The 26582-nt window shown below is 42.8% G+C and overlaps 1 protein-coding gene across 1 annotated transcript; it reads left to right on the top strand.

Annotated features, from left to right (window-relative positions):
* Positions 1-1124: 1124 nt before the first annotated feature.
* On the top strand, positions 1125-26382 carry LOC112220637 (tumor necrosis factor receptor superfamily member 1B). The gene is made up of 9 exons (XM_024382479.2): positions 1125-1337; positions 21925-22030; positions 22399-22524; positions 24049-24204; positions 24349-24442; positions 24627-24814; positions 25217-25291; positions 25408-25472; positions 25586-26382. The coding sequence occupies exons 1-9, from the start codon at positions 1194-1196 to the stop codon at positions 26063-26065; spliced, it is 1434 nt and encodes a 477-aa protein (XP_024238247.1). The 5' UTR covers positions 1125-1193; the 3' UTR covers positions 26066-26382.
* The last annotated feature ends 200 nt before the right edge of the window (positions 26383-26582 follow it).

Genomic DNA, 26582 nt, shown 5'->3' with positions numbered 1-26582 from the left:
ACATGTTCACAATGGCGCCAGACATTCTGCTCAGACATTCTGCTCAAATTAAACTGTATCAACCTCAAAAAATTCAAATACAAGCACTTCATACGAGGTGTGAAGTAACTTCAATGACCATGATAGTTGGGGTGTAAAGAGCATACCATTTTTCATTGTGAAGTAATACATGGACTGTCTGGGAAATTTATAGTCAAACATAGCCATGTTCAGCATAGGGCATATTTTCATTTTAAAGACAGCATAACACGATGACAATTTTACAAGGCTACTGCCTTAATGTCCTCTTACAGGGAAGAGCAATAATCATACAATTCTCTTTCAAATAAAATGATCCACATTTGCAGACATGAAGTCGCATATAATTGCTATGTTATCAGTAGCCTACATCTGGTCACAAGCATTGTTCTGTGAATTTATATTCAAGACATTGCTATACAGTAACCTACATGTATGATCTCCAGTCTGTTCCTCGACAGAAATAGGAGAATATCAAATTAGGTGTCAAATGAAAGCTAAGGGTCTATATTTTTGGGAAATGAAGGCATAGATACATTTTTCAACCATTTCCATTTTAAAAGCTAGGCATAAGTAAAGGCATTGATTTCTGGACAAACCAATGGAAAATGGGTCTTAGAAAACATCTACTAGAAAAAGTCTTAAAAGGTATAGGAAATGATCAAAACACAAAATTGTTTTCCTTCTGTAAATTTAAGAAATATTGTCTTGTGCCTTGTAATTCCGTAATCCAAAACCCACATACTGTGTCGTTAAAATATGTTCTAATTTCTCTCCCTCATGAGGATCGAGGATAATGAAAGTTCCCAGAAGTAACAAGTATGTATTTCTCGTGTCACTACTTATATTTTAATTGTATCTTTATCTTTAACTCTGCATTGTTGGAAAAAGACCGATAAGTAAGCATTTCATTGTTAATCTACACCTGTGGTTTACGAAGCATCTCACTAATACATCGATTTGATTTTGGATTTGATGGTAGATCTACCAATATATTTGAGATTTTGTTTATGAATTATTAAGTGTTTAGAAATCGTAATTCCGTTACTAAAGGCATAACTACTGGAAGTAGAAAGACGCCCTCTGTTTCCTCAAACACTCAGCATTTCAAGGAAACTCATTTATCTTGCCGTCGGGGCGGTAATTCGAGCATTCTTCTGTAGGCTAGGCAATCTATGCGGTTTCAGTATTATATGGACTTTTCTCAAGATCTTAAAGGGGCAATAATAATTGTATCAATCATGATACTAAGCACTGTAAGTGGCATCCTTACAGTAAGGATACTTCTCGCGATCATGGTTCAGCCTGTTGAGAACAAGGTAAGTGTCCTGCGGACTTTAAGGAAAGTTGAGTTGAGCGACCAAAATAAGCGAGACAATGGTGTAATGGGGAGGGGGCGGGGTAATGCAAAACGCTACAAAAAAACGTTTACTCCAAACGGAAAGTTTCTATAGGACAAATGCAGGTAGGTTCAGTGCTTAACAGAGGCGTGTATTCAAATAAATTGACCAAACAAAATATGAAATAATGTATCTTTCGTGTCTCTGTGTTTCATAATGTTCTTTCATTTCGCAAGAGGCTGAATGTGTCTCACAGGAGGAAGCGAACGAAACAGCACCCCCGTGTAGGCCATCTATCTGATGCTGTCTGGTCCAAACGAAACAGCACCCCCGTGTAGGCCATCTATCTGATGCTGAAACGAAACAGCACCCCCGTGCTGATGCTGTCTGGTCCAAACGAAACAGCACCCCTGGTCCAAACGAAACAGCACCCCCGTGTAGGCCATCTATCTGATGCTGTCTGGTCCAAACGAAACAGCACCCCCGTGTAGGCCATCTATCTGATGCTGTCTGGTCCAAACGAAACGGGTATTCAATTATTGCCGCCATAGCATTGTTAGGCAAGGGAAGCCGGCGAGCATTTCGCCTCCCTTGATAATACGATTATACAAAATTAGCCAATCAGCGTTAAGCTAAACTGAGGGAGCGAGCTCAACTGTGAATGGTCCTGGCACACCAAAAAAAGGTGCCCATGGAAGCCAGCTTGGATTTTGGCATCACTCCTATCATATCCCATTGAGAGCATACATCACTGACAGAAAAACTTTAATTGTTGCATCTCGTTCTGTTGGCCGCTAGCTAGCTACAATTGTCCCTTTCCTAAATTAGCCATGAATGGAGTTAGGGATTTGGACTTGTGGTTTAACTTAATTCTCTGTACTGGCCAATGATTATAATTGTGATTCTGATCCAACCATTAATTGTTGTGCCCCTGGCCTGAGAGGATGGAAGTTCAAAATGTAGCTAGATGTAGAAGGCTAATGTTAACAAGCTAATGTTGCCCTTGAATGGAAGTTAGGCTAGTGAGCAAGCATTTTAGCCAGGTAGCCTAGGACAACAAAAAATTTAAAATGTACTGTATAACAGAGTGCTAGATTTTTTAAAAACCTTTATTTAACTAGGCAAGTCAGTTAAAGAACAATTTTGTATTTTCAATGACAGCCTAGGAACAGTGGGTTAACTGCCTGTTCAGGGGCAGAACGAGAGATTTGTATCTTGTCAGCTCAGGGATTTGAACTTGCAACCTTATGGATACAAGTCCACAACACAAGCGCTAATCACTAAGTTACCCTGCCACCCCAGATGTTTGATCAACATGAAAGAGAGGAGGATGGCATTGGCGTTTCTCTACAAGTAGGGTGAGTCACCATGTTTTTCTACTTGCACAACATACACACACAAATCAAAAGCATGGACAGCCACATCATATTTAGCTTACCTTGATTGGAGTAAATAGTTTTTGGTATCTTTCAGTTGTCACTATATTAGAATAAGAAGAGGTGATTTGATGATGTTGAAATGGTGGAGGCAGCTCCTGTTTTCTTTGCGACTTTGTTAATTGTTTTTTATTTCATTTTATATTATATTTAACTAGGCAAGTCAGTTAAGAACAAATTCTTATTGACGGCCTACCCACGCTGGGCCTATTGTGCGCTGCCCTATGGGACTTTGTTGTGATACAGCCTGGAATCAAACCAGGGTCTGTAGTGACGCCTCTAGCACTGAGATCCAGTGCCTTAGACCGCTGTGCCACTCCGGAGCCCTAAATCAATAGTTGTTCAGTGGTCAGAAAATGTCGGAAACATATACTTGTAGGTCATGTAATTAACAGTCTGTTACTGAACAGGATGCGGTACCTCTCACTTTTGGTTTCGTTCCTGAACCCATTTACCAGGATCCGGTATCTCTCATGGCATTAAACATACTTTTCACAGTTTGCCATGTAAAAATTATAATAAAAGCAATCACAGTTAGGCTAATTCAATTTGACTCCTCAGTAATTCTCCTGGCTGCTCTCTAAAAAACGTAATGTGAAAACGTGCCTGATAATTGATTCGTGTTGTACTGGCCTGGGTTTATGATTTGCACAACATTGTAGCCTATATAGACCATTGCTTGGCCATTGCTGTAGTGAGAGAGAGAAGCGCACTTGTATCTCGCACAGAACTAGAATGAGATTCACTTTCTACGATCTCTCCCTCTCTCTACTCTGATAGACATGAGCCTGCAACTCTCCTCTCTCCAGCGTTGCACTTCATCACTTATTTCCTTATAGAATCATAGCAGAACGAAGGGGTTCTGGAGGTGCTGCCGCACGCAAGATACATTGAAATACATATGCCATAGTTATATAATTACTGCTGTCTGTTCAGAAAGAAATTCAATAATTCCGTATACTACACCAAGAGTAGGCCTACAATTTAGCCACGGATGATGAATAGTTGGTTAAATAGTTAAATACATCAGAATACCAAACCAGGAGCAGGTCCTACAATTTAGCCCCATATGGTCAATAGTTAATTATTTTAATTACCTAGGTGTGGATCAGTGGCGGATTTAGGTATAGGCGTTATGGGCAGCCGCCCAAGGGGGCATCTTGCCGGGGGCGTCACGGGGAGCCCACGTAAAAAAAACATCTGAATGATGTCATTTGCGCAATCGGTTTTCTATTGCTCATTTGCACTTCACGACAATGATATCATGTCACCGTTGTTTGAATGTTAAATGACGAGACAGAGGCATTGATGCGAGTAACCAGTCTTGTTCATGGCATTGCAATACATCCGGGTATCTCAAGCACACCGGTAAAAACACTAGAGTTGCAGTAATTAACATTTACCAACAGATGGCATCACTGTGCCATCTTACACCCATAACATCTTCCCTTTTATAAAATAGGACAGGAGCTGTCAATTCACTAATAAAACAAACCTAGTAATAATTTCCAACATGAACAGTTTAGTTTGTTTTTTTCTTCCTCAGGTAACAACTTAACACATTTTGATACTCTCTTTACTTTTATCTCTGTCTGTCAACAATCCCTAATGGGAAACCTACAGATTAAGTATTTTTGATGGCTGGGACTGACGCCCACAGCGTGAAAAGACAGGGGGCTTGTCTGCGAGGACTGCGTGTTCCCGCACAGGCGTGTCACCTGACTGTCTAAGGGGAGTATTGATGGGCGAGGGAGTGGCCGACCTGTGATCCCCTGGCTCTTCGCCCAGTACCTCAGGCCCCACGTGACTTGCTGGGGTTCTTTCTTTTGTCATGTGACCCCTATGACCATCAGGGTTCTGAGTAGGTGCTGGCTCAGCAATCTGAAGGTCAACCCTTTTACGATGGTACAGTGATCCATTCACTTCAACCAAGTAGGAGCGTGGTGCCACTTTCTGTACACAGGATCCGAGTCTCCAGAGGCCTGTCCGGTCCCCTGGTAGTGGCTTCATTCGCACCGTTTCACCCACCCTGAGCTCAGGTAAGTCTTTTGCTGATTTGTCGTAGATGAACTTGGAGACCTGTCTTCTGTGACGTAATTTCACCAGCACGTCTGTCACCACACATGGCTCCAGGAGAGTGCTGGCTACTGGTAGAGCTGCTTTTAAGCGCCGTGCCATGAGGCGCTGGGCAGGGCTGCTATCCATGCTTTCTGTCGGGGTATTGCGCCACTGCAGCTAATTTTCGGAACTCAAATCCTGATAATTGGAGTCCATTATCTGAAATTATCTGGTTGGCCATAGCGGGCAAACTGAGCCTTGCAGCGTTTGATCGTTGTCTCTGCTGAGAGGTTGTGGAGGAGGTCAATCTGAATAATGATAATAAGAATAAGAAGTCTGAATAATGATCGACTACCAGCAGAAAGTCTTTGCCACTGTGCTGGAAGAGATCTAGACTTACTATCTGCCAGGGGCGCATCGGTAGCTCGTGGGACAACATCGTCTCTCTGTTGCTCAATGGCATATTCATTGCAGATTGTGCATTTACTGACATAGTCTTGGATTTCACTCTGCATTCCTGGCCAATACAGTGTGTCACGTGCTTGTCTGTAACAGGCCTCACCTCCTATGTGACTTGAGTGGACTCACACCAATATCTCAGGGTGCAGAGACCGGGGAATAAAGACTCTCTGACACTTGAATATTACTCCGTTTTGAACACTGAGCTCCTCTTTGACTGGCCAATATTCTCTGACGGCTAAAGCAGTTTCTTCCCTGCAGTCGGCCAGCCCATCAGAATCACAGACCTCAATGCCTGGAGTTGCTCATCCCTGTCTGTGGGCTGTCTGATTTGTATTAGGCGCTGGTCCGTAACATTGAGGTAGTCAGCCTGGTTGATGTGTTCAACATCCACTTGCTCTGTTTGTAAGCTGCACACTGCGTGTTATTCATGCATGAAGTGTGTGTGTATGCCCGATGCAGTAGCCCTACTGAGCGTGTCACTCACATACATCTCTGGCCCTGGCTTACACCACCTTGAGGTTGTAGTTTTGTAGGGCCAGTAGCATGCTCTGCAGTCGTTTTGGGGCATTCAGGAGAGGCTTGCTGAATATAGCAATAAGGGGCTTGTGATCTGTCTCTGCCCGTATAGGTAGTGGTGGAAGCGTTGGCATGCAAACACAATGCTGAGACACTCCTTCTCTATCTGGGCATAGTTCTGCTCTGTTGGGGTGAGTGCCCTAGAGGCGAATGCCACAGGCTGGCCCTCCTGCATGAGGCAACAGCCAAGTCCATACTGGCTCGAGTCACTCTGAATCGTGACAGGTTTTGACACATCGTAGTATCGTGGTACAGGTGTCTGGGTGACCAGTTGTTTTATTTCCCTCACCGCTGCATCGTGTTTTGGGAGCCAATGCCAGATGGTGTCCTTGTCCATGAGCCTCCTTAGTGGCTCACACACTTCAGAGAGCCATGGTAGGAACTTGGCCAGGTAAGTGACGAATCTGACGAAGCGCAGCCTTCCAAGACAGCCTTCACTTTTTCAGGATCCGCCTTCAATCCGGTGGAGGACAAAATGCTCCCATGAAAGCGGACCTCTGGCACTTTAAACTGAAGATTTTTTATGTTTAGCCTTGGCTTAACCTGTATGCATCTGCCCATCAGGGCCAGCAGCTTGGCGTCATGGTCACATTCTGCCTCCTCATCACTGTCTCCACTGTCCACTACGAGGATGTCATCTACTATGGGTTCCACGACACTGAGTCCCATCAACAGCTCATGCTGTTTCTGCTGATACACCTCTGGAGCCACGGAGATACCAAACGGAAGCTTCAACCACCTCTTCCTGCCCCAGGGTGTCCAAAAGGTGGTCATGTAGCTGCTGGGCTCGTCGAGCTTGCACTGCAGGAAGGCATCTCTGGCATCCACGAGCGTGAAGACTCTGGCCTTTGGGAGCTTGTAAAGAACATCCTCCAACGTGGGCATAATGTAATGTGAACGTCGCAGAGCCCGGTTGAGGTGTTTAGGATCAATGCATATTCGTAGCTTGTCTGGTTTCTTGACAATAACCTTATTACTTATCCGGTCTGTAGGCTCTGTGATGGATATGATGTGGCCATCTGCTTCGTATTTGTCGTAGCTGCTTTCATGGCCACTGGTACATTGTGGGGTGCACACTGGACAGGCTGGATTGCTGCGTCCAACTCAAACTTTTATTATTAAGTAACAAAACTTGAACAGTCTTTCACATTTTTATATTGATAAGGTACAGTACATGACCAAAAGTATGTTGACACCTGCTCGTAGAACATCTCATGCCAAAATCATGGGCATTAAAATGGAGTGGGTCCCCCCTTTGCTGCTATAACAGCCTCTGCTTTTCTGGGAAGGCTTTCTAATAGATGTTGGAACATTGCTTCCATTCAGCTACAAGAGCATTAGTGAGGTCAGGCACTGATATTGGGTGATTAGGCCTGGCTTGCAGTCAGCATTCCAATTAATCCCAAATGTGTTCGATGGAGGTTGAGGTCAGGGCAGTCAAGTTCTCACACACCGATCTCGAAACACCATTTCTGTATGGACCTCGCTTTGTGCACAGGGGTATTTATTTATTTATTTTATTTATCCAGGTAGTTGACTGAGAACACATTCTCATTTACAGCAACAACCTAGGGAACAGGTGAAAGGAGGGAGATGAATGAGCCAATTGCAAACGGGGGATTATTAGGTGACCATGATGGTCGACCGATTAATCGGAATGGCCGATTAATTAGGGCAGATTTCAAGTTTTCACAACAATCGGAAATCGGTATTTTTGGACGCCGATTTCCCAATAAAAAAATAAATAAATAAAAACAATTTTTTACACCTTTATTTAATCTTTGATTAACTAGGCATGTCAGTTAAGAACACATTCTTAGTTTCAATGACGGCCTAGGAACATTGGGTTAACTGCCTCTTTCAGGGGCAGAAAAACTGATTTTCACCTTGTCAGCTCGGGAATCCAATCTTGCAACCTTACAGTTAACTAGTCCAACGCAATAACGACCTGCCTCTCTCTCGTTGCACTCCACAAGGAGACTGCCTGTTACGCAAATGCAGTACGCCAAGGTAAGTTGCTAGCTAGCATTAAACTTATCTTATAAAAAACAATCAATCATAATCACTAGTTAACTACACATGGTTGATGATATTACTAGATATTATCTAGCGTGTCCTGTGTTGCATATAATCTAACTGAGCATACAAGCATACAAGTATCTAAGTATCTGACTGAGCGGTGGTAGGCAGAAGCAGGAGCGTAAACATTAATTCAAACTGCAGTTTCGTGTGTTTTGCCAGCAGCTCTTTGTTGTGCATCCATCAAGCATTACCCTGTTTATGACTTCAAACCTATCAACCCCGGAGATGAGGCTGGTGTGACCGAAGTGAAATGGCTGGCTAGTTAGCACGCGCTAATAGCGTTTCAAACTTCACTCGCTCTGAGCCTTGGGGTGGTTGTTTCCCTTGCTCTGCATGGGTAACGCTGCTTCGATGTGGTGGCTGTTGTTGTGTTCCTGGTTCGAGCCCAGGGAGGAGCGAGGAGAGGGACGGAAGCTATACTGTTACACTGGCAATATTAAAGTGCCTATAAGAACATCCAATAGTCAAAGGTTAATGAAATACAAATGGTATAGAGGGAAATAGTCCTATAATAACTCTCTCCACTAGGCAGGGTAGTCTAGTGGTTAGAGCGTTGGACTAGTAACCGGAAGGTTGCAAGTTCAAATCCCTGAGCTGACAAGGTACAAGTCTGTCGTTCTGCCCCTGAACTGGCAGTTAACCCACTGTTCCTAGGCCGTCATTGAAAATAAGAATTTGTTCTTAACTGACTTGCCTAGTTAAATAAAGGTAAAAATGTTCTCATGTTCTGAGCAAGGAACTGAAATGTTAGCTTTCTTACATAGCTCTTTTACGTTCTTCTCCAACACTGTTTTTGCATTATTTAAACCAAATTGAACATGTTTCCTTATCTACTTGAGGCTAAATTGATTTTATTGATGTATTATATTAAGTTAAAATAAGTGTTAATTCAGTATTGTTGTAATTGTCATTATTAGAAATACATTTTTTTTAATCGGACGATTAATCGGTATTGGCTTTTTTGGTCCTTCAATAATCAGTATCGTAAAATCATAATCGGTCGACCTCTAGTTAACACCCCAGTGTCACCGGCAAATCACCCCCACACCTATTCGTATACTTCACGGTGGGAAACACACATGCAGAGAGCATCCGTTCACCTACTTTGTGTCTCGAAGACACGGAGGTTGGAACCAAAAATCTCAAATTTGGACTCATCAGACCAAAGGACAGATTTCCCCCAGTCTAATGTCCATTGCTCGTGTTTCTTGGCCCAGCAAGTCTCTTTTTCTTATTGATGTCCTTTAGTCGTGGCCTTTTTGTAGCAATTCAACCATAAAGGCCTGATTTACGCAGTCTCCTATGAACAGTTGATGTTGATGTGTCTGTTACTTGAACTCTGTGCTGCAATCTGATGTGCAGTTAACTCTAATGAACTTATCCTCTGCAGCAGAGGTAACACTGGGTCTTCCTTTCCTGTGGTGGTCCTCATGAGAGCCAGTTTCATCATAGCGCATGAAGGTTTTTGCGACTGCACTTGAAGAAACTTTAAAAGTTCTTAGTTTTCCGCATTGACTGACTTAAAGTAATTTTGGACTGTCATTTCTCTTTGCTTATTTGAGCTGTTCTTGCATATGGTCTTTTACCAAATAGGGCTGTCTTCTGCATACCACCCTTACCATGTCACAACACAACTGATTGGCTTAAACGCATTAAGGAAAGAAATTCCACAAATGAACTTAACACGGCACATGAGTTAATTGAAATGCATTCCAGGTGACTACCTCATGAAGCTGGTTGAGAGAATGCCAAGAGTGTGCAAATCTGTCAAGGCAAAGTGTAGCTACTTTGATAAACTTGTTTAACACTTTTTTTGGTTACTACATGATTCCATATGTGTTATTTCATAGTTTTGATGTCTTCAATATTATTTTACAATTGTAGAAAATAGTAAAAAATAAGAAAAACCCTGGAATGAGTAGGTGTGTCCAAACTTTTGACTGGTACACAGTGTATTTATCATGTTATTCTTAAAAATCAACAGATGTGGCATTATATTTCATATTCATGGAAAAAATACATGCAATGACTGCTAATGTTAGCAGTAGCACTCATACACAACTTGTACAAAACGTCAGCCCAGGGCCTGAGTCTTTATACTCAGATGGTACATGGCATGGAAGGTTGTTGATATGATTTGAATCACTGAATTGTTGAGTCATGATATGACAGTTGAAAGTTCAGTTGGCATTAGTCTGATTCTGGTCTTGATTGACTTTGGTTAGGATTGGCCAGCCTGGGGGTAGTGTAGTATGCATGTATGGTTTTCTGCAGGGACACAGAAAAAGCAAATAATAACAAGCAATAATGTTAGTACATGAATGCATAATTAGGTTATCAAATGTTATAATTGTAAAACATTGCACTATGAATAGCATTATTAAACATATCAATAGCAATTTGCAAAAAACATATTCATGATTAAGCTATACAAACATAGCAACAGCATAGCAAGAGCACAATACGAATGGCAAAAGTGGGATGCAATAACATGTGTGGTAGGCCAAAGCTAGCCCTTGATCATGACAAGGGCTGGGCAATATGGCCTAACAATCTAAAAAAAGAAAACATATGGGCGATTCAAATTATACTTTTCAATTTGAATATTTTCTCGAAATAAGCATTGTATAATTTAAAGGTAAAATACACTACATTTCAAATATTCAGCAATAATCGAAGGAATTCAGGGCTTGTGACGGGCTAAATAGAAGCCTTCCACAACCAGAAGACCCACTAATAATTTAATGATTTTTTCTAAATTGTTTAACCTGCTTTTTGCAATCATGCTGATCTGGCTTTTGAAAATGCACTTTGCAAGTTTAGCTAAACCTTTTTCAGGACTCTGTCTTTCAGAGATAATTCGTAAAAATCCAAATAACTTCACAGATCTTCATTGTAATAGTTTAAACACTGTTTCCCATGCTTGTTCAATGAACTATAAACAATTAATGAACATGCACCTGTGGAACGGTCGTTAAGACACTAACAGCTTACAGACGGTAGGAAATTAAGGTCACAGTTATGAAAACTTAGGACACTAAAGAGGCCTTTCTACTGACTCTGGAAAAACACCAAAAGAAATATGGCCAGGGTCCCTGCTCATCTGCATGAACGTGCCTTAGGCCTGCTGCAAGGAGGCATAAGGACTGCAGATGTGGCCAGGGCAATAAATTGCAATGTCCGTACTGTGAGACGCCTAAGACAGCGCTACAGGGAGACAGGACGGACAACTGATTGTCCTCGCAGTGGCAGACCACGTGTAACAACACCTGCACAGGATTGGTATAGCCGAACATCACACCTGCGGGACAGGTACAGGATGGCAACAACAACTGCCTGAGTTACACCAGGAACGCACAATCCCTCCATCAGTGCTCAGACTGTCCGCAATAGGCTGGACTGAGGGCTTGTAGGCCTGTTGTAAGGCAGGTCCTCACCAGACATCACCGGCAACAATGTCGCCTATGGGCACAAACCCACCGTCGCTGGACCAGAAAGGACTGGCAAAAAGTGCTCTTCACTGACAAGTCTTGGTTTTGTCTCACCAGGGGGGATGGTCGGATTTGTGTTTATCGTCGAAGGAATGAGTGTTACACCGAGGCCTGTACTCTGGAGCGGGATCGATTTGGGGGTGGATGGTCCGTTATGTTCTGGGGCGGTGTGTCACAGCATCATCGGACTGAGCTTGTTGTCATTGCAGGCAATCTCAACGCTGTGCGTTACAGGGAAGACATCTTCCTCCCTCATATGGTACCCTTCCTGCAGGCTCATCCTGACATGACCCTCCAGCATGACAATGCCACCAGCCATACTGCTCGTTCTGCGCGTGATTTCCTGCAAGACATGAATGTCAGCGTTCTGCCATGGCCAGCAAAGAGCCCAGATCTCAATCCCATTGAGCACGTCTGGGACCTGTTGGATCGGAGGGTAAGGGCTAGAGCCATTCCCCCTAGAAATGTTCAGGAACTTGTAGGTGCCTTGGTGGAAGAGTGGGGTAACATCTCACAGCAAGAACTGGCACATCTTGGTGCAGTCCACGAGGAGGAGATGCACTGCAGTACTTAATGCAGCTGGTGGCCACACCAGATACTGACTGTTACTTTTGATTTTGAACCCACTTTGTTCAGGGACACATTATTACATTTCTGTTAGTCACACGTCTGTGGAACTTGTTCAGTGTGTGGCTCAGTTGATGAATCTTGTTATGTTCATACAAATATTTACACACGTTAAGGTTGCTGACAATAAACACAGTTGACAGTGAGAGGACATTTCTTTTTTTGCTGAGTTTAGAACCATGTAAAATGCACATTCACTAATAATGACTAACTTCTTGTAGCAGGCATTAGGCTATAGAAAATGAACAATCTCAAGCCCAGGTGCTAGTGATGAGCCAACTATTTTTTATATTTCAAGATCTATTTGATAGCTAACAAGGCTTAACATTTGAATTGTTATGAACACACCCGTGTCTGTCTCCAAGTGTTTGAAAAGCATATTACCCTGTCCACTTTGTTCAGATTTTGAAATCGAGTGACCTACCTTATTTCTGACAATGAGAACGAGTTGCCAATTCCTTATACAATTGTGTTATGTTTATTGCACATTTATATATAAAAAAATACAGACTAGACAGCTAATATAACAATCTTCAGCTAAAATAATGTCTCAATGTGTTTTGATGTACATATGACCGATTTATGTTGGACTTGGACCAAACCTCAAATGCAAATAGTGAGTTGAAACTGCTTGTCAGAGGGGAAGATGTGATCTCTCAACTTTGTGAGAGGCAGGGGAGGGGCTTGGTGTGTGTGTAAACCATAGAGAAAGAGGCGAACCGAAAGGTTTCACTCTGGCATTAATAAGCCCAATGTATTTCTAGGGGCTTATTTGGGACCTAAACTTGTCGCATGCCTTCCCGTGTTCGGGACAACGACTCCCATTGTTTGGGGATCTAGTCATTATTTACAGATCTCTGGTGTAAATGGGGGGTGCAGACAGGACAGAAGGATCGAAAGCGACAAGACCAAAAATACAACACGAGAACAACTGACATTTTTATTTAACTAGGCAAGTCAGTTAAGAACAAATTCCTATTTTACAATGACGCCCTAATCTGGCCAAACCCTGGCCTAATCCGGACGACACTGGGCCAATTGTGCGCCACCCTATGGGACACCCGATCACAGCCAGTTGTGATACAGCCGGGGTCGAACCAGGGTCTAATAGGACATAGACGCTCATAAAAATGAAAAACAACAAACCTTGATTCTTGCGATACAGGTATTTGAAATAATGTGCAAAAACATACATTTGAATTAATTCGATATATCACCCAGCCCTAATCATAACTCTCAATTGCATTACATTACACATAAGAGTCATTGGACGAAGAAGTCTTCTGTACGGTTAGTTTTGTTGAGAGCCAGATGTTTGGTCGCTTGCGGTACGGTTTTGGAAGCAAGAAATAATAAAAACATTTAAGGTTAAATTGATACAGACCATTTTTAGAGTTAGTTTTCCACAGCCATATCTGCATACTATAGTGCTTGTTTACGGAAAACAGACGGAAGACAGAGGTGACCACCTGTGCTAATTAGCTACCTAGCGCACGCCGAACACCTGTGTGTTATCGGGATGTGTAGCAGAAGTATAGTTTTGGTGGATGGAGGCACCCATAGCTGTATGGATCTATGGAAAATTGCTATAGTAAGCATTTTTATTTGAAGGATTCTTTTTCGCTGATGAAAGATAAGGGCTATATGTTTTTCGAAAGCCATATTGCAAGCAATGATTGAGGTTTCAAAATGGTAAAACAGTGTCGGGATTGTAGTTCACATGAGCCAGTCGTGGACGAAGCTGACAGCTGAAAACTGTAGGGAGAAGAAGAATCCCGCTTAGTGTTTTTAAGACCTAGGCCGAAGCTAGAGCAAGCTAAACTGGCAGTGGCTATTTAGTGTATCATAGAGCATGTTGGGTATACATCAAACAGTAGATAAAACTAGTAGGCAAACCAGCCAGCAGTAGTAACTAAAAGCAGGCCTTCCTTTGCATAAAAACAAGTGCACGAAAGTTGCAAACAATGACCTGTCAATTAACAACTACATGTAGCATCAAGAAAACTGATCAATTAATCCAAATGGCAGTTTTACTTGGACAAATAGCATTAGCGGCCAAAATGCTACACAAAACAAATGTTCTTATTGAGTTTCCTTCTTCAATGTGATAACATTGTGTACTTACATTTTCATTGACACACACACTTTCTTGGATTGTTTTTGGAGAGTTTAATCTGAGCGTTTGGTGTGCTCTTAATTGTCTGAGTTTGTGAATTACCCAAATCCCGGGGAGGCACCTGCAAACTTGACTAGTTTTATACTTTACCATCGAGTTTGCTAGAGGGCACACCTGCCACAAATTCCCTCTCTCCACCTTCATGCCTCAGCCTGGGGGAACAGTACAGCAGCACAATGATTGAAGTTCACATTTTGCGTTTAATATAAACATTTGTCTTCTGATATGAAGGTATGAAAAAATAAATGTGGGACTTTGCAAAAAACTTTCTCCCTGGGTCCTATTCAGACTTGAGATAAGTTGAAACATGGACGTATAAAAACATATTCTGTTGTAAAGATGTTATTGAGTCCATGTTGTCTACTTATCTCAAATCTGAACCAGGCCCCATATACCCAGTGTAACAAGGGTGGTTCAGTACAACTGTTTAGTCCTGAAGACTGGCTGTGGACTAAGGAAGTGTTTTGACAAGCAGGAGATCCGGATTCACGTCCACCTTCTCACATGAATAACAGTGATGAAGTCCCATTTTAGATTAGATTAATTAAACTTTATTGTCATTGAACAAGTACAAGTACAGTACAACAAAATGCAGTTAGCATCTGACCAGAAGAGCAAATAAAAGAGTACAAAAAATGTACATGTGAAACAATTAAGTACAATGTATGTTTTTAAGTGGGATGTATAAATGTGCAATGAAGGCAAATGGCAAGTACAAATGGCACGTCTAAATGTGCAATGAAGGCAAATGGCAAGTACAAATGGCACGTCTAAATGTGCAATGAAGGCAAATGGCAAGTACAAATGGCAAGTCTAAATGTGCAATGAAGGCAAATGGCAAGTACAAATGGCAAGTCTAAATGTGCAATGAAGGTATATTGAAAGTGCAAGGAGGCATGCAACTGAAATAAAGGGATAGCAGCAATGAGATTACCGAGGTAGACATGTACATGTACAACTGAATTATGTCCTTAATCAGATTTAGCAATGTCAGAGTCCAGTAGTACCATGAAGAGTGCAAAGAGAGTAACACAACAAGGTCCCTGAGAGGCAGTACTACGCAGTGGGCGGTGGATAAGGCTAGTGCCATGTCACAGATTTCAGCAGGGTTACAGTAGCTGGAAAGAAACTGTTCTTGAGCCTTCTAGTGTGGGAATGTAGAGACCTGTACCGCCTGCCTGATGGTAGGAGGGAAAACAGTTTGTGGCATGGATGTGGCAAACAGTTTGTGGAATCATCATCCCTGATGATGCCACACGCCCTACGCAGACACCGCTTGCGCTGGAGGTCTACGATGGCAGGAAGCTGGGCACCAGTGATGTTCTGGGTGGTTTTCACCACCCGACGCAGGGCCTTCCGGTCAGCAACGGAGCATCCGCCAAACCACACTGTGGCGCAGTTAGTCAGAATGATCTCGACCGTGTAGTTGTAAAAGTTCACCAGGATCTTGGGAGACAGTCGGGCGATATTCTTCAGCCTCCTCAAAAAGTACAGGCGCTGCTGCTGACCAGGGTTGAGGTGTTAAGGGTCCAGGAGAGGTCCTCAGAGATATAGACACCCAGGAATTTGAAGCTGGGCATACGCTCCACCTCGGCTCAGTGCCATCAATGAGAACTGGGGAGTGGCTACAGCTTTTAGACTTCCTGTAATCCACAATGAGCTCCTTGGTTTTCTTTGTATTGAAGACCAGGTTGTTGTCACACACCATGCAGGCATGTGCTTGACCTCCTCCCTATAGGCTGACTTGTCATTGTCACTGATCAGGCCTACCACCGTGGAGTCGTTTGCGAACTTGACAATGGTAATAGAACCGTGTACAGGAACGCAGTCGTAGATGAAGAGGGAGTACAGGAGGGGGCTCAGCACGCAGCCCTGCGGCACACCGGTGTTCAGGTTCAGGGTTGAGGAGGTGAAGTTGTCTAACCTGACAGACTGGGGTATGTTGGTTAGGAAGTCCAAAGTCTAGTTACAGAGAGAGGGGCTGATCCCTAGGTCATGGAGTTTGGTGACCAGATTAGAGGGATGGACCGTATTGAATGCTGAGCTAAAGTCTATGAACAGCATTCTCATATGGGTGTTGGTTTTGTCCAGGTGGGTCAGGGCAGAGTGTAAAGCTCTGGAGATGGCATCCTTTGTAGACCTGTTCGGTCGATAGGCAAACTGGTGGGGATCCAGTGTTGGAGGGAGGCAAAAACCAGTCTTTCGATGCACTTCCTGATGGAGGGGGTGAGTACAACAGGTCATTCAGGTTTGATGCGGTTGACTACTTCGGCACTGGCACAATGGTTGCGGTCTTAAAGCCCATGGGGACAACCTAACTGGGCCAGTAACAGGTTGAAAATGCCAGTGAAGACCTCGGCCAGCTGCCCAGCACATGCTCTGAGCACACGATCGGGGACACCATCAGGACCAGCAGCCTTGCATGCATTCACCCTGCTCAGTGCAGAAAACACATCTGCGATCGATAGTCTGAGGGGGAGGTCGACATGGGGGAGCACAGTTTTGATGGCTGGATCTTTGTTGTCCCTGTCGAAGCGAGCATAGAACCTGTTTAATTCATTGGCGATGGAGACGTCGCTGGCTGTGGGGTAGGTTTTTTGTCCGGTAGTCTGTAATGGCTTGGATGTCCTGCCACATGCTTCGAGGGTCGGAGTTGTTGATAAAGTGCTCCTCAATCGGCAGTTTGTGGTAATGTTTAGCCATCTTGATTCCCTTTTTCAGGTTGGCCCTGGATGATCTGTAGGCTTCCGCATCGCCAGATCTGAAAGCAGCGTTGCGTGCCTTTAGCAGTAGTCGGACCTCTCTGTTCATCCAAGGCTTCTGGTTGGGGAAGGTATTTATTAGTTTATGGGTGGTGACACTGTTGATGCAGATGCTGATGTAATTCAGAATGGAAGAAGCATATATTTCAATGTCCGTATGGGAGTCCAGGGTGGCTTGAGTGGCAACCAATCTCCAGTCTGTGTGTTGAAACTGGTGCTGTAGTAATGAGTCTGACCCCTCTGGCCACACACTGACTGTCCTCACTGATCACGTGTTTAATGAGGGGTAAATACTTGGGGAGTAGGAACAGTGAAAGGTGATCAGACTGTCCCATGTGGGGGAGGGGAATGGTTTTGTAAGCCTCCAGAAAGTTTGTATACACGTGGTCTAGTGGTCCAGTGGGGCGGGAGACATTTTGGGGAAATTTGGGGAAAAACAGTTTTCAGATTTGAGTGGTAACTTTACACGTTACCTCATGTTATCTCTGCTATAACATACATAACCCTAAACATTTTGACTGTAACATTATTTCTAATCTCACAAAGTTGCCTGTAATTAGTGCCAACGTCTACTCTAGGAAAAATATTACAATCCCAGTGTCTTCTTTAAAATGTGTAAAAATTCAAACGGATCAGTAGATAAAGCTCAAACCAAGTTTATTCACCCACTGGGTCATACAGCTGCAAAGAGTGCATGATTACACAAACACATATATTTATAACCTCCTACTCCTTACACATCTAGACAGCCAATACATCTCTGTTGCTAGGCAGGAACTTAATTAGTTCCTCTCACTGGTGTGGTTATGGCCCTGCCTGATGCTAGAACCTTTGTGGGTGTGGAAGTGTGTGAGATAGGACTGTAGTAAGAGGGTCGTTGTGGTGGCCCCTCTGGCCCCCTCCCAAGGGTTTCTTTTCACGTCATCTGTTGACCTGACCTCAAGCCGAATTCCTCGCTCCTCCCTAGTTCCTCAGCTGGCCTGCCTTATCAGAGACTAACTATTACCCTTCACCTCCCTCCTTAGAAACATGGAAAATAATATGAACTTCCTGCACTTCCCCATGTCTCACTCAGTAACTTTCCATAAACCAAGTTCCTATCCACCCTTCATTGACCCCAATATATATATATTCCTTATACAATGTAATCAATAAGTTCTAGTATGGTAACATGAATAAGTATATTTCAAGCTATTATCCAACAGTCCCTCCTTTTTGAATAGTAACTCCATACTGTTCAACATTATATAAACTTTGAAATGAATACATGATTAATATTCTCAGTTGATTTGTATGTTTACACCTCAGAGACTTATGGCCTCTGACTATGTAATCCGCTTCCATGGCATAAAGCCCTGGCCTCAAATTTATAATCACACTATGCACACTCTATGTGCCATTACCTCCGCTGTTGTACAACTGATAATGCCATTTCAGCTGGAGCTTTTGTCTTTCTCCTCCTCCTTCGGGTTCCTAAGAGAGTGATAGCAAAAGACTTGAAAAGAAAAAGAAACACAAATATGACAAGTATTAATAATGCGTTAAGCTATGCATAATCATAATGGGCAAAAACCGAAGTTTAACATAACGATTCCCACTGTACCCAAGAAGGCAAAGATATGCTGGCGCTTGACACAATTGCTTTTTTAAACTCTACAATTACAATTGTTTCTTTAACTCTACAAACAATTGTTCACAATATTAACTCCACTCCAATTGCTCGCGAGGACACCTCTTTCCTTTCGTCAATTCTGTAAAGCTATTTCAGAATAAGATGGAATAAAGTGTCTCACAATTAAAACCCCTAAGGTTTTCTGAGCTTGCGAGTGTTTTGTCGTGACAATTTTAATTTGTTACCTTTTAGAATCCATTAGCAAAAAATTATCCACACTCAAAATTGGTTCTACCCCAGCTACCATAAAGAATGAGCCCGGTATTATTACTGGACCTATTGTAAAACAGCATGGGTCGTAATTGCATAGCTTTAGATTCTGTCCCTGTTACCCCACTAAATGTAATACTTTTTCCTGTCGCAAATTTAGCCAATTTGACGACTGCACAGATGCCAAATACCCCTATGCGTTACAACCCAACTCCAGACACTTTCAGGAGTTCCTGCTGTTGCTCACTAGTCAGTGAAGAAAATGTCTGCACAGCCAGTGCAGAGGGCTCAGGCTCCAATTTCCTCTATATTAAAGGGACAGTTCGAAATTTTGGCAATGAAGACCGTTATCTACTTTCCCAGAGTCGGATGAACAAGAACTGCTAGCATGCTAACTGTTCCTGCAGATTTCCAGTCATTGAGCTAAGTTTCAAGTTTCAAGAAAAAAAGCCATATTGCAACCAATGAGTTGTGATAATTGCGTTGTTTGCTCTTTAACCTGTTAATTAATTAGCTTTGCGACCGTGATATATAGGCCTTAAGGCTGAGACAATAAGAAGACACAGTGGCAGAATAAATTCAACCACACCTTTGTTTTATCATACTGGATTTCAACCTCTGTCCGGTGAAGTCCACAAAGCGCTGCCTCCACTTTTCCAGCACCAATCAACGTAAGCTAAATATGACGTGGCTGTCCATGGTTCTGGTTTCTGTGTGCACGGGTGTGTGTGTGTGCGTTCATGTTCATGCAAGTAGGAAAACAGAAAAACGTAGAGAAACGCCAATGTGATCCTCCTCTCTTTCATGTTGACGAAAACGGTCTATCCCTCTGTTATACAGTACACTTTTTATTTTTTGTTGTCCTAGGCTACCTGGCTAAAATGCTTGCTCACTAGCCTAACTTCCATTCATGGGAAACGTTAGCTTGTTAACATTAGCCTTCTACATCTAGCTACATATTGAACCTCCCTCCTGTCAGGCCAGGGGGACAACAATTGATGAATTAATGGTTGGATCTGAATCACTGTTATAATCATTGGCCAGTACAGAGAATTACAACCACAAGTCCAAATCCCTATCTCCATCCATGACTAATTTTGGAAGTTCCAATTTTAGCTAGCTAGCCACCGGAGGACAACAACACAACGAGATGCAACAATTCGCTCAATGCGATTTGATTAGAGTGACGCCAAAATCCAAGCTGGCTTCCCTTGACACTTCTTTTGAGTGTGCCAAGACTATTCACAAATTGAGCTCAACTCAGTTTTAGTTCAACGCTGATTGGCAATTTTTTTTCTACTTTTTCTATCAAGGGAGGCCAAATGCTCGCTGGCTTCCCTTGCATTCAATGCTACGGGCGGCAACAATGTCATACTCTTTTGGACCAGACAGCATCAGATAGATGGCTTACACATAGAGAGACAGAGGGGCGCAGTTTCACTCGGTTCGATGCTTTCTCCTGTGAGAGATACATTCAGCCTTGCGAATTTAAGGAAAATTATGAAACAGAGAGAAAAAAGATAAATTGGTCAATTTTTGAGGGGGAAGCCTGGCTTTACTTGGCATCCATGAATACATGCCACTGTGCATATATCCAACGAATTGCCATTACTGTGTTGTTGATTATTCCTTATTCATGACTAATTGTACCTTTTGATTGTTTCTCTCTTGTTAAAACCACATCTTTATAACTACATGTATCAAGGCACAAGGCAAGACCCAGATGCAGACACATGAGGCAGATGGTTGGAGTCTTACAATGTTTAATAATCCAAAGGGGTAGGCAAGAGAATGGTCGTGGACAGGCAAAAAGGTCAAAACCAGATCAGAGTCCAGGAGGTACAGAGTGGCAGACAGGCTCGGGGTCAAGGCAGGCAGAATAGTCAGGCAGGCAGGTACAGAGTCCAGAAACAGGGAAGGGTCAAAACCGGGAGGACTAGAAAAAGGAGAATAGCAAAAGGAGTACAGGAAAAACAAACACGCTGGTTGACTTGACTAAACATACCAGATGAACTGACACAGAGAGACAGGAAACACAGGGATAAATAGACTGGGGGAAATAAGCGACACCTGGAGGGGGTGGAGACAATAAAGAGGACAGGTGAAAGAACAGGGTGTGACAACATGTTTAGAACTATTCCCATCATTCTTCTGACTACTATTGTAATTAAAGTGTTCACAGTGAATGATCAGCTTGCATCGTCTTTTGAAGCAAGGACACAGGGACTAGGGTCGCACTCCCAGTTCATAATGTACATAGTATTCTACACATATTGTCTGTCCTGAAGGGCATCAAAGCGTGAAGCACTGTCATCAGTTCAAGGGCATTTATATGAATGTGGCAGAGCTGTGGGGAACACAGTCTTTTATTTCTCTTCCCTTGTGTAACTGCTCCCCACCCTGTGAGTGACGCCTCTGTAGTCACCACCTTTCTCAATGACACGAGCCCTAGGGGAGTGCCAGACTCAAAGATAGAGGGTTTCCTCCAGTCAATAAAACCCCAGATTCACTTTCCCTTATTTGTTATGTGTTTGTTTTGGGTGGCTGCCATACGTGAAAAGGAAATGGCTGTTAAAGGCATTCTGTCCTAAAGGCTGCGAGGGAGGATGATCGTGTGAGGCCTTGGCAGTGGTATAGCTGTATTGTTCAGTCAGACCACGTAGCCAGTCCTGGCAGCTTATCAAAAGTCTCTCTCCTTTCTCCTCCTACCACTTCATGTCATACACAAGATACTGGAGAGACACAGGTTTTTAAAATGTGTTTTACTGTCAGTACATTGTGTGTTTTACATGCCCTGTGTCTACTGGCAAATAATGACTAGACCACTAATGTTTCAGTGTATATTCCCTCGTCTCCAACAGATAGAATATAATAGGTCTTCTTCGGACACAATATCCAACCCTTGGCTTGTACTAGAAGTTTAAATAGAAGAAAAAGGAAAATATTGGTGGACATGTTACTCATCATTCCTCCTTCTGATCAGGTGCACTTTCATGGTCTCTTTTTCTCTGCAGGTGTACACTCTGCCATACACACCAGACTCTGCTGAAGCCTGTCGCAACAAAACAGCTGAATACTACAACACACTGATAAACCTGTGCTGCAGCAAGTGTGCCCCTGGTAAGTGATGACCGTCAACATTAATTCAACTGTTTCCGTACATAATTTGAAAGTAAGGATTTCAGGGATAGAAAGATGTACGGTGTACATGTACTGAGATGATTACTGTAAGTTATGCATTGTTATAAACTGTGTGGTTCGAGTCCTGACTGCTGATTGGCTGACATCCGTGGAATATCAGACAGTATGTCATGTGTATGACAAAACATGTATTTTTTTGCTCTAATTACATTTGTAACCAGTTTATAATAGCAATAAGGCACCTCGGCGGTTGCACGTTGCGTCATGCCTATGAATAGCCCTTAGCGGTGGTATATTGGCCATATACCACACCCCCCTCGTGCCTTACTGCTTAAATGTCATGACAGGGACACGCCTTAAGAATGAATGCAGCACTACCTCAGACACAGTGTGTGAACCATGTCCCAGTGGCCAATACAGTGGGACCTTCAATTACTTCACAAAATGCTTCAGATGTCCCAAGTGTTCAGAAGGTGGGTGGATTATATTGCAGTAAATGATTGGTCATGTTATATACAGTGTTCAGAAGGTGGGTGGATTATATTGCAGTAAATGATTGGTCATGTTATATACAGTGCCTTCAGAAAGATTTCATTTCAACAAACATTAATGACATCGCACTTGCTCAGACACACGTTCCCACCGTATCCATACCCAATGTTGTTTCCCATGCCTGTAAGACTCTGCCCCATATGACTTCAGAATGTTATGTTGTTTCTGTCTGTAGCCAGATTATTTTCATTATTTAACAAATAAAGCATTTGATTCACTAATATATCTTGATCAGATAAGTATTCAACATGTCAATACATGTTAGAGTCACATTTGGGAGTGATTACAGCTGTGAGTCTTTTTTGGGTCACCCACTGGGCACAGACGTCAATTCGATGTCTTTTCCATGTTCGGTCAAATTATTTCCATAGAAATTACGTGGAAACAACATTGATTCAATCAGTGTGTACCAGTGGGAAGTTGCTAAGAGTTCTGCACACCTGGTTTGTACAATATTTGTCCATTATTATTATTTTTAACTCTTCAACTCTTTCAAGTTGGTTGTTATTAATCATTGCTGGACAGCCATTTTCTAGTCATGCCATTGATTTTCAAGCTGATTTAAGTCACTCTGAGTGGCTTAGTTATTAGCTAACTAAGCCACTTGAGAACATTCGAAGTAACCAATCACATCATCTGTTGGAGACAGACAGGTTGAGTGGCGAATGAAGTGAGCCCCTTGCCTCCATAAATGGAGCCACTCGCCCAACTGGTCATTCTCGCCTATCTTCCTTGCGGAAGGGACAGCTTTCACAAAAGCTCTCCTCAGCACGACTAGATTTCTGGTTTCCTACTGAACCTTTCCCAAGCGAACAGTGTGATTAATTCAGGCGAACGTCGTACTTCAGCCCCTGTATTGTGGAGTAACTTCAGCTCCTGTATTGTGGAGTAACCATCCAAAGAGTAATAATAACTTCACCATGCTCAAAGGGATATTCAGTGTGTGATTTTTTTTCTTCTCCCATCTACCAATAGTTGCCCTTCTTTGCTGGGCATTGGAAAACCTCCCTGGTCTTTGAGTTTGAATCTGTTCTTAAAACTGACTACCTGACTGGGGGACCTTACTAATAATTGTATGTGTGGGGTACAGATATGGGGTAGTCATTCAAAGATCATGTTAACCAGTATTATTGCACACAGAGTGAGTCCATGCAACTTATTATATGACTTGTTAAGCACAAAGGGGTGGAATACTTATTTACTCAAAACATTTCACGTTTATTTTGTATTAATTTGTAAAAATGTCTGTATACTTTCTGAAGGCACTGTAACAGTGATTTAGATTTGTTGTATTTTTTCCTTCGGATTATGTGTGTGCGTGCGTGCGTGCGTGTGTGTGCGTGCGTGTGTGTGTGTGCATGCGTGTGTGTGTGTGTGTGTGTGTGTGTGTGTGTGAGTTGATACACCTAATCTGTAATGAGCATCTTATTTGTTTATGTGAGAAGGAAAAGGCCTGCAGTATGCCCAGGATTGCTCTAGCACCACCAAAACCCAGTGTATGTGCCAGACTGGGAAGTTCTGCATAATGGAACAACATCCAAACTGTAAGGAGTGTGGCAGTTATACACACTGCCAGCCTGGCCATGGTGTTGCCATAGAAGGTACTATAGCTAGACAGGAGTTCGGCCTGACCGTATTTATCACAAATTCAACATGTTTCTGTCCTCATTGTAAATTATACTGAAAGTTGAACGTTTGAATATGACTGTTCACTGTAAATGTGTTTGTGTTGGTGAATGTTTCAGGGACAACAGATTCAGATGTGAACTGTGCACCATGCCCTAATGGAACCTTCTCTGACCAGCACTCCTACACCCAGACCTGCCAGCACCACACAGAGTAAGTGACACCCACACACACACACACACACACACACACACACACACACACACACACACACACACACACACACACACACACACACACACACACACACACACACACACACACACACACACACACACACACACACACACACACACACACTAACTTTATTATGTTAACAATGACACTGTATCCTCAGCTGTGTGTCGCAGAGAAGGGGTGTACTGACTTATGGTAACACCACCTCAAATGCTGTGTGTGGACCTAAGGTTAGACCACCGACCCGCCCACCGACCACAATTCCGACCTCTGGTACAGGGCATACCATGCCAAGTCTACAGAGCCTGCATACAGATGACAAATCACCAGGCTTTGACCTTCGTATAGGTAAATATAGGCAGCTAAATACAGATGTAGGATCTTAAATTGAGAAAGTTTGCTACAGCAAGAAAATAATCCTGCAGCAAGAGGAAATGTGAATTATTATGTGGATTACATAATAGTGGATACATTTTTTGTTATGGAAAATCAAGTCTGGCATTTTAAAGTGGAAACTACAAACTTTAGAAGTCTTTTTAAACGAATACATTACACGTTTGCATTTCGTGCTGCGCAGGAGAATTTTCAGCAAAAAAAAGTGATCAAATTAAGATTGTACAACTGTACACCAGTCCGTGTGTCAGAGATATGAAGTTGTTGGACCACACTCAGGATTTTTACATTTCTTTGCCTCCATCTCTCCTATGTGTGGATACCGCTGGGTTGTACCTCTGCTCCTATGTCTATTAGTTTCAGGTGTTATCGGAGGTGTTATCGGAGGTGTTATCCTGCTGCTGATCATAGGCACAGTCATTTACAAGAAAGGTAAAGCATTAGAGACTAAGCACTTGATTAGGGTAATAACAATATAATTGACCGACTGTAAGGATAGATATGCATATACCAACATTTTAGTGTAGGTTTACTATGTTCTCTTACAGCCTTCATAGGGTCCAGGCTTGTATCTTCTATAGAAGATAGAAATGGAAATTGGGAGGCCATTAAAGTGAGTTTTTTCTATTTGACCTAAGTAAAGCATATGTTGGAGACAAGAACATTTCAACAGCTTCAACTCAATCTTAAACATATCGCATATCTCTCTCTCACTCTTTCTCTCAGTTTGATAGTGACGGACCAATGGTTCTTCAGAACAGTTCATTCATTACTAGCTATCGGGAACAGCAGCAATGTTTGATGGGAAAGGGAAACTGCAGCAATCCCAGTCAGGCAGAGAACCAGCAAGATACTAGAAGGACCTGGGTGTCAGAGTGCTCCAACAGCCTGGAGGGCCTGTCAATAGGCCCCCTTCAGTCCACTCCTCCACAGCCCAGCACCCAGCCCAGCCCTCAACCCACCAGCCCCCAGCCTACCAGTCCCTTGCCATCTAGTCCCCTAGTTAATGTCAACATCACTGTTAACTACCCTGTGACCTTAGGAAATGGGTCATGCTCCACACCTACCAGCACCCACATAGACTCATCCCAGGCTGACCCTGAGCTCCCTCTATCAAGGGAGGAGGAGGTGTATGTCAACATGCCACAGCAAGAGGGCGGAAAAGAGGCACTTACGGCAATACAGGAGAGTGGAAATGATGTTTGAGGACTGGCAGCAGATAGGACAGCACCAGACAATAGATTATATTTTAATTATGTTTTTTCACACTGGTTGTTTTCTCTGTTTTTATATGATTGCTACTACTGTTGCTGACTGAATTGGTGGAGAGAGACTGCACAGAATGACTGTTCATGTGTCTTAGGCATGGACTTGTCATAATGTGCTGTGCTGGAAAGCCTTGAGCACCTGAATAGATTGTCAATGACTGTTCAAAGAATGATTGATATGTGAGTAATGTATGTAATCACTGTGAATGTTGTAAATATACACTGAAAAAAAATATAAACACAACATGCAACAAATTCAAAGATTTTACTGAGTTACAGTTCATAGAAGGAAATCAGTCAATTGGAATAAATTAATTGGGCCTTAATCTATGGATTTTTATTGACTGGACAGGGGATGCAGCCATGGGTGGGCTTGGGAGGGCATAGGCCCACCCACTTGGGAGCCAGGCCCAGCCAATCAGAATGAGTTTTCCCCCACAAAATGTCACACCCTG

The sequence above is a fragment of the Oncorhynchus tshawytscha genome, linkage group LG02 (genome assembly GCF_018296145.1).
Source record: "Oncorhynchus tshawytscha isolate Ot180627B linkage group LG02, Otsh_v2.0, whole genome shotgun sequence".
Lineage (NCBI taxonomy): Eukaryota > Metazoa > Chordata > Actinopteri > Salmoniformes > Salmonidae > Oncorhynchus > Oncorhynchus tshawytscha.
The sequence above is the reverse complement of the archived record's forward strand: the minus strand, read 5'-3'. Positions and strand labels throughout refer to the sequence as shown.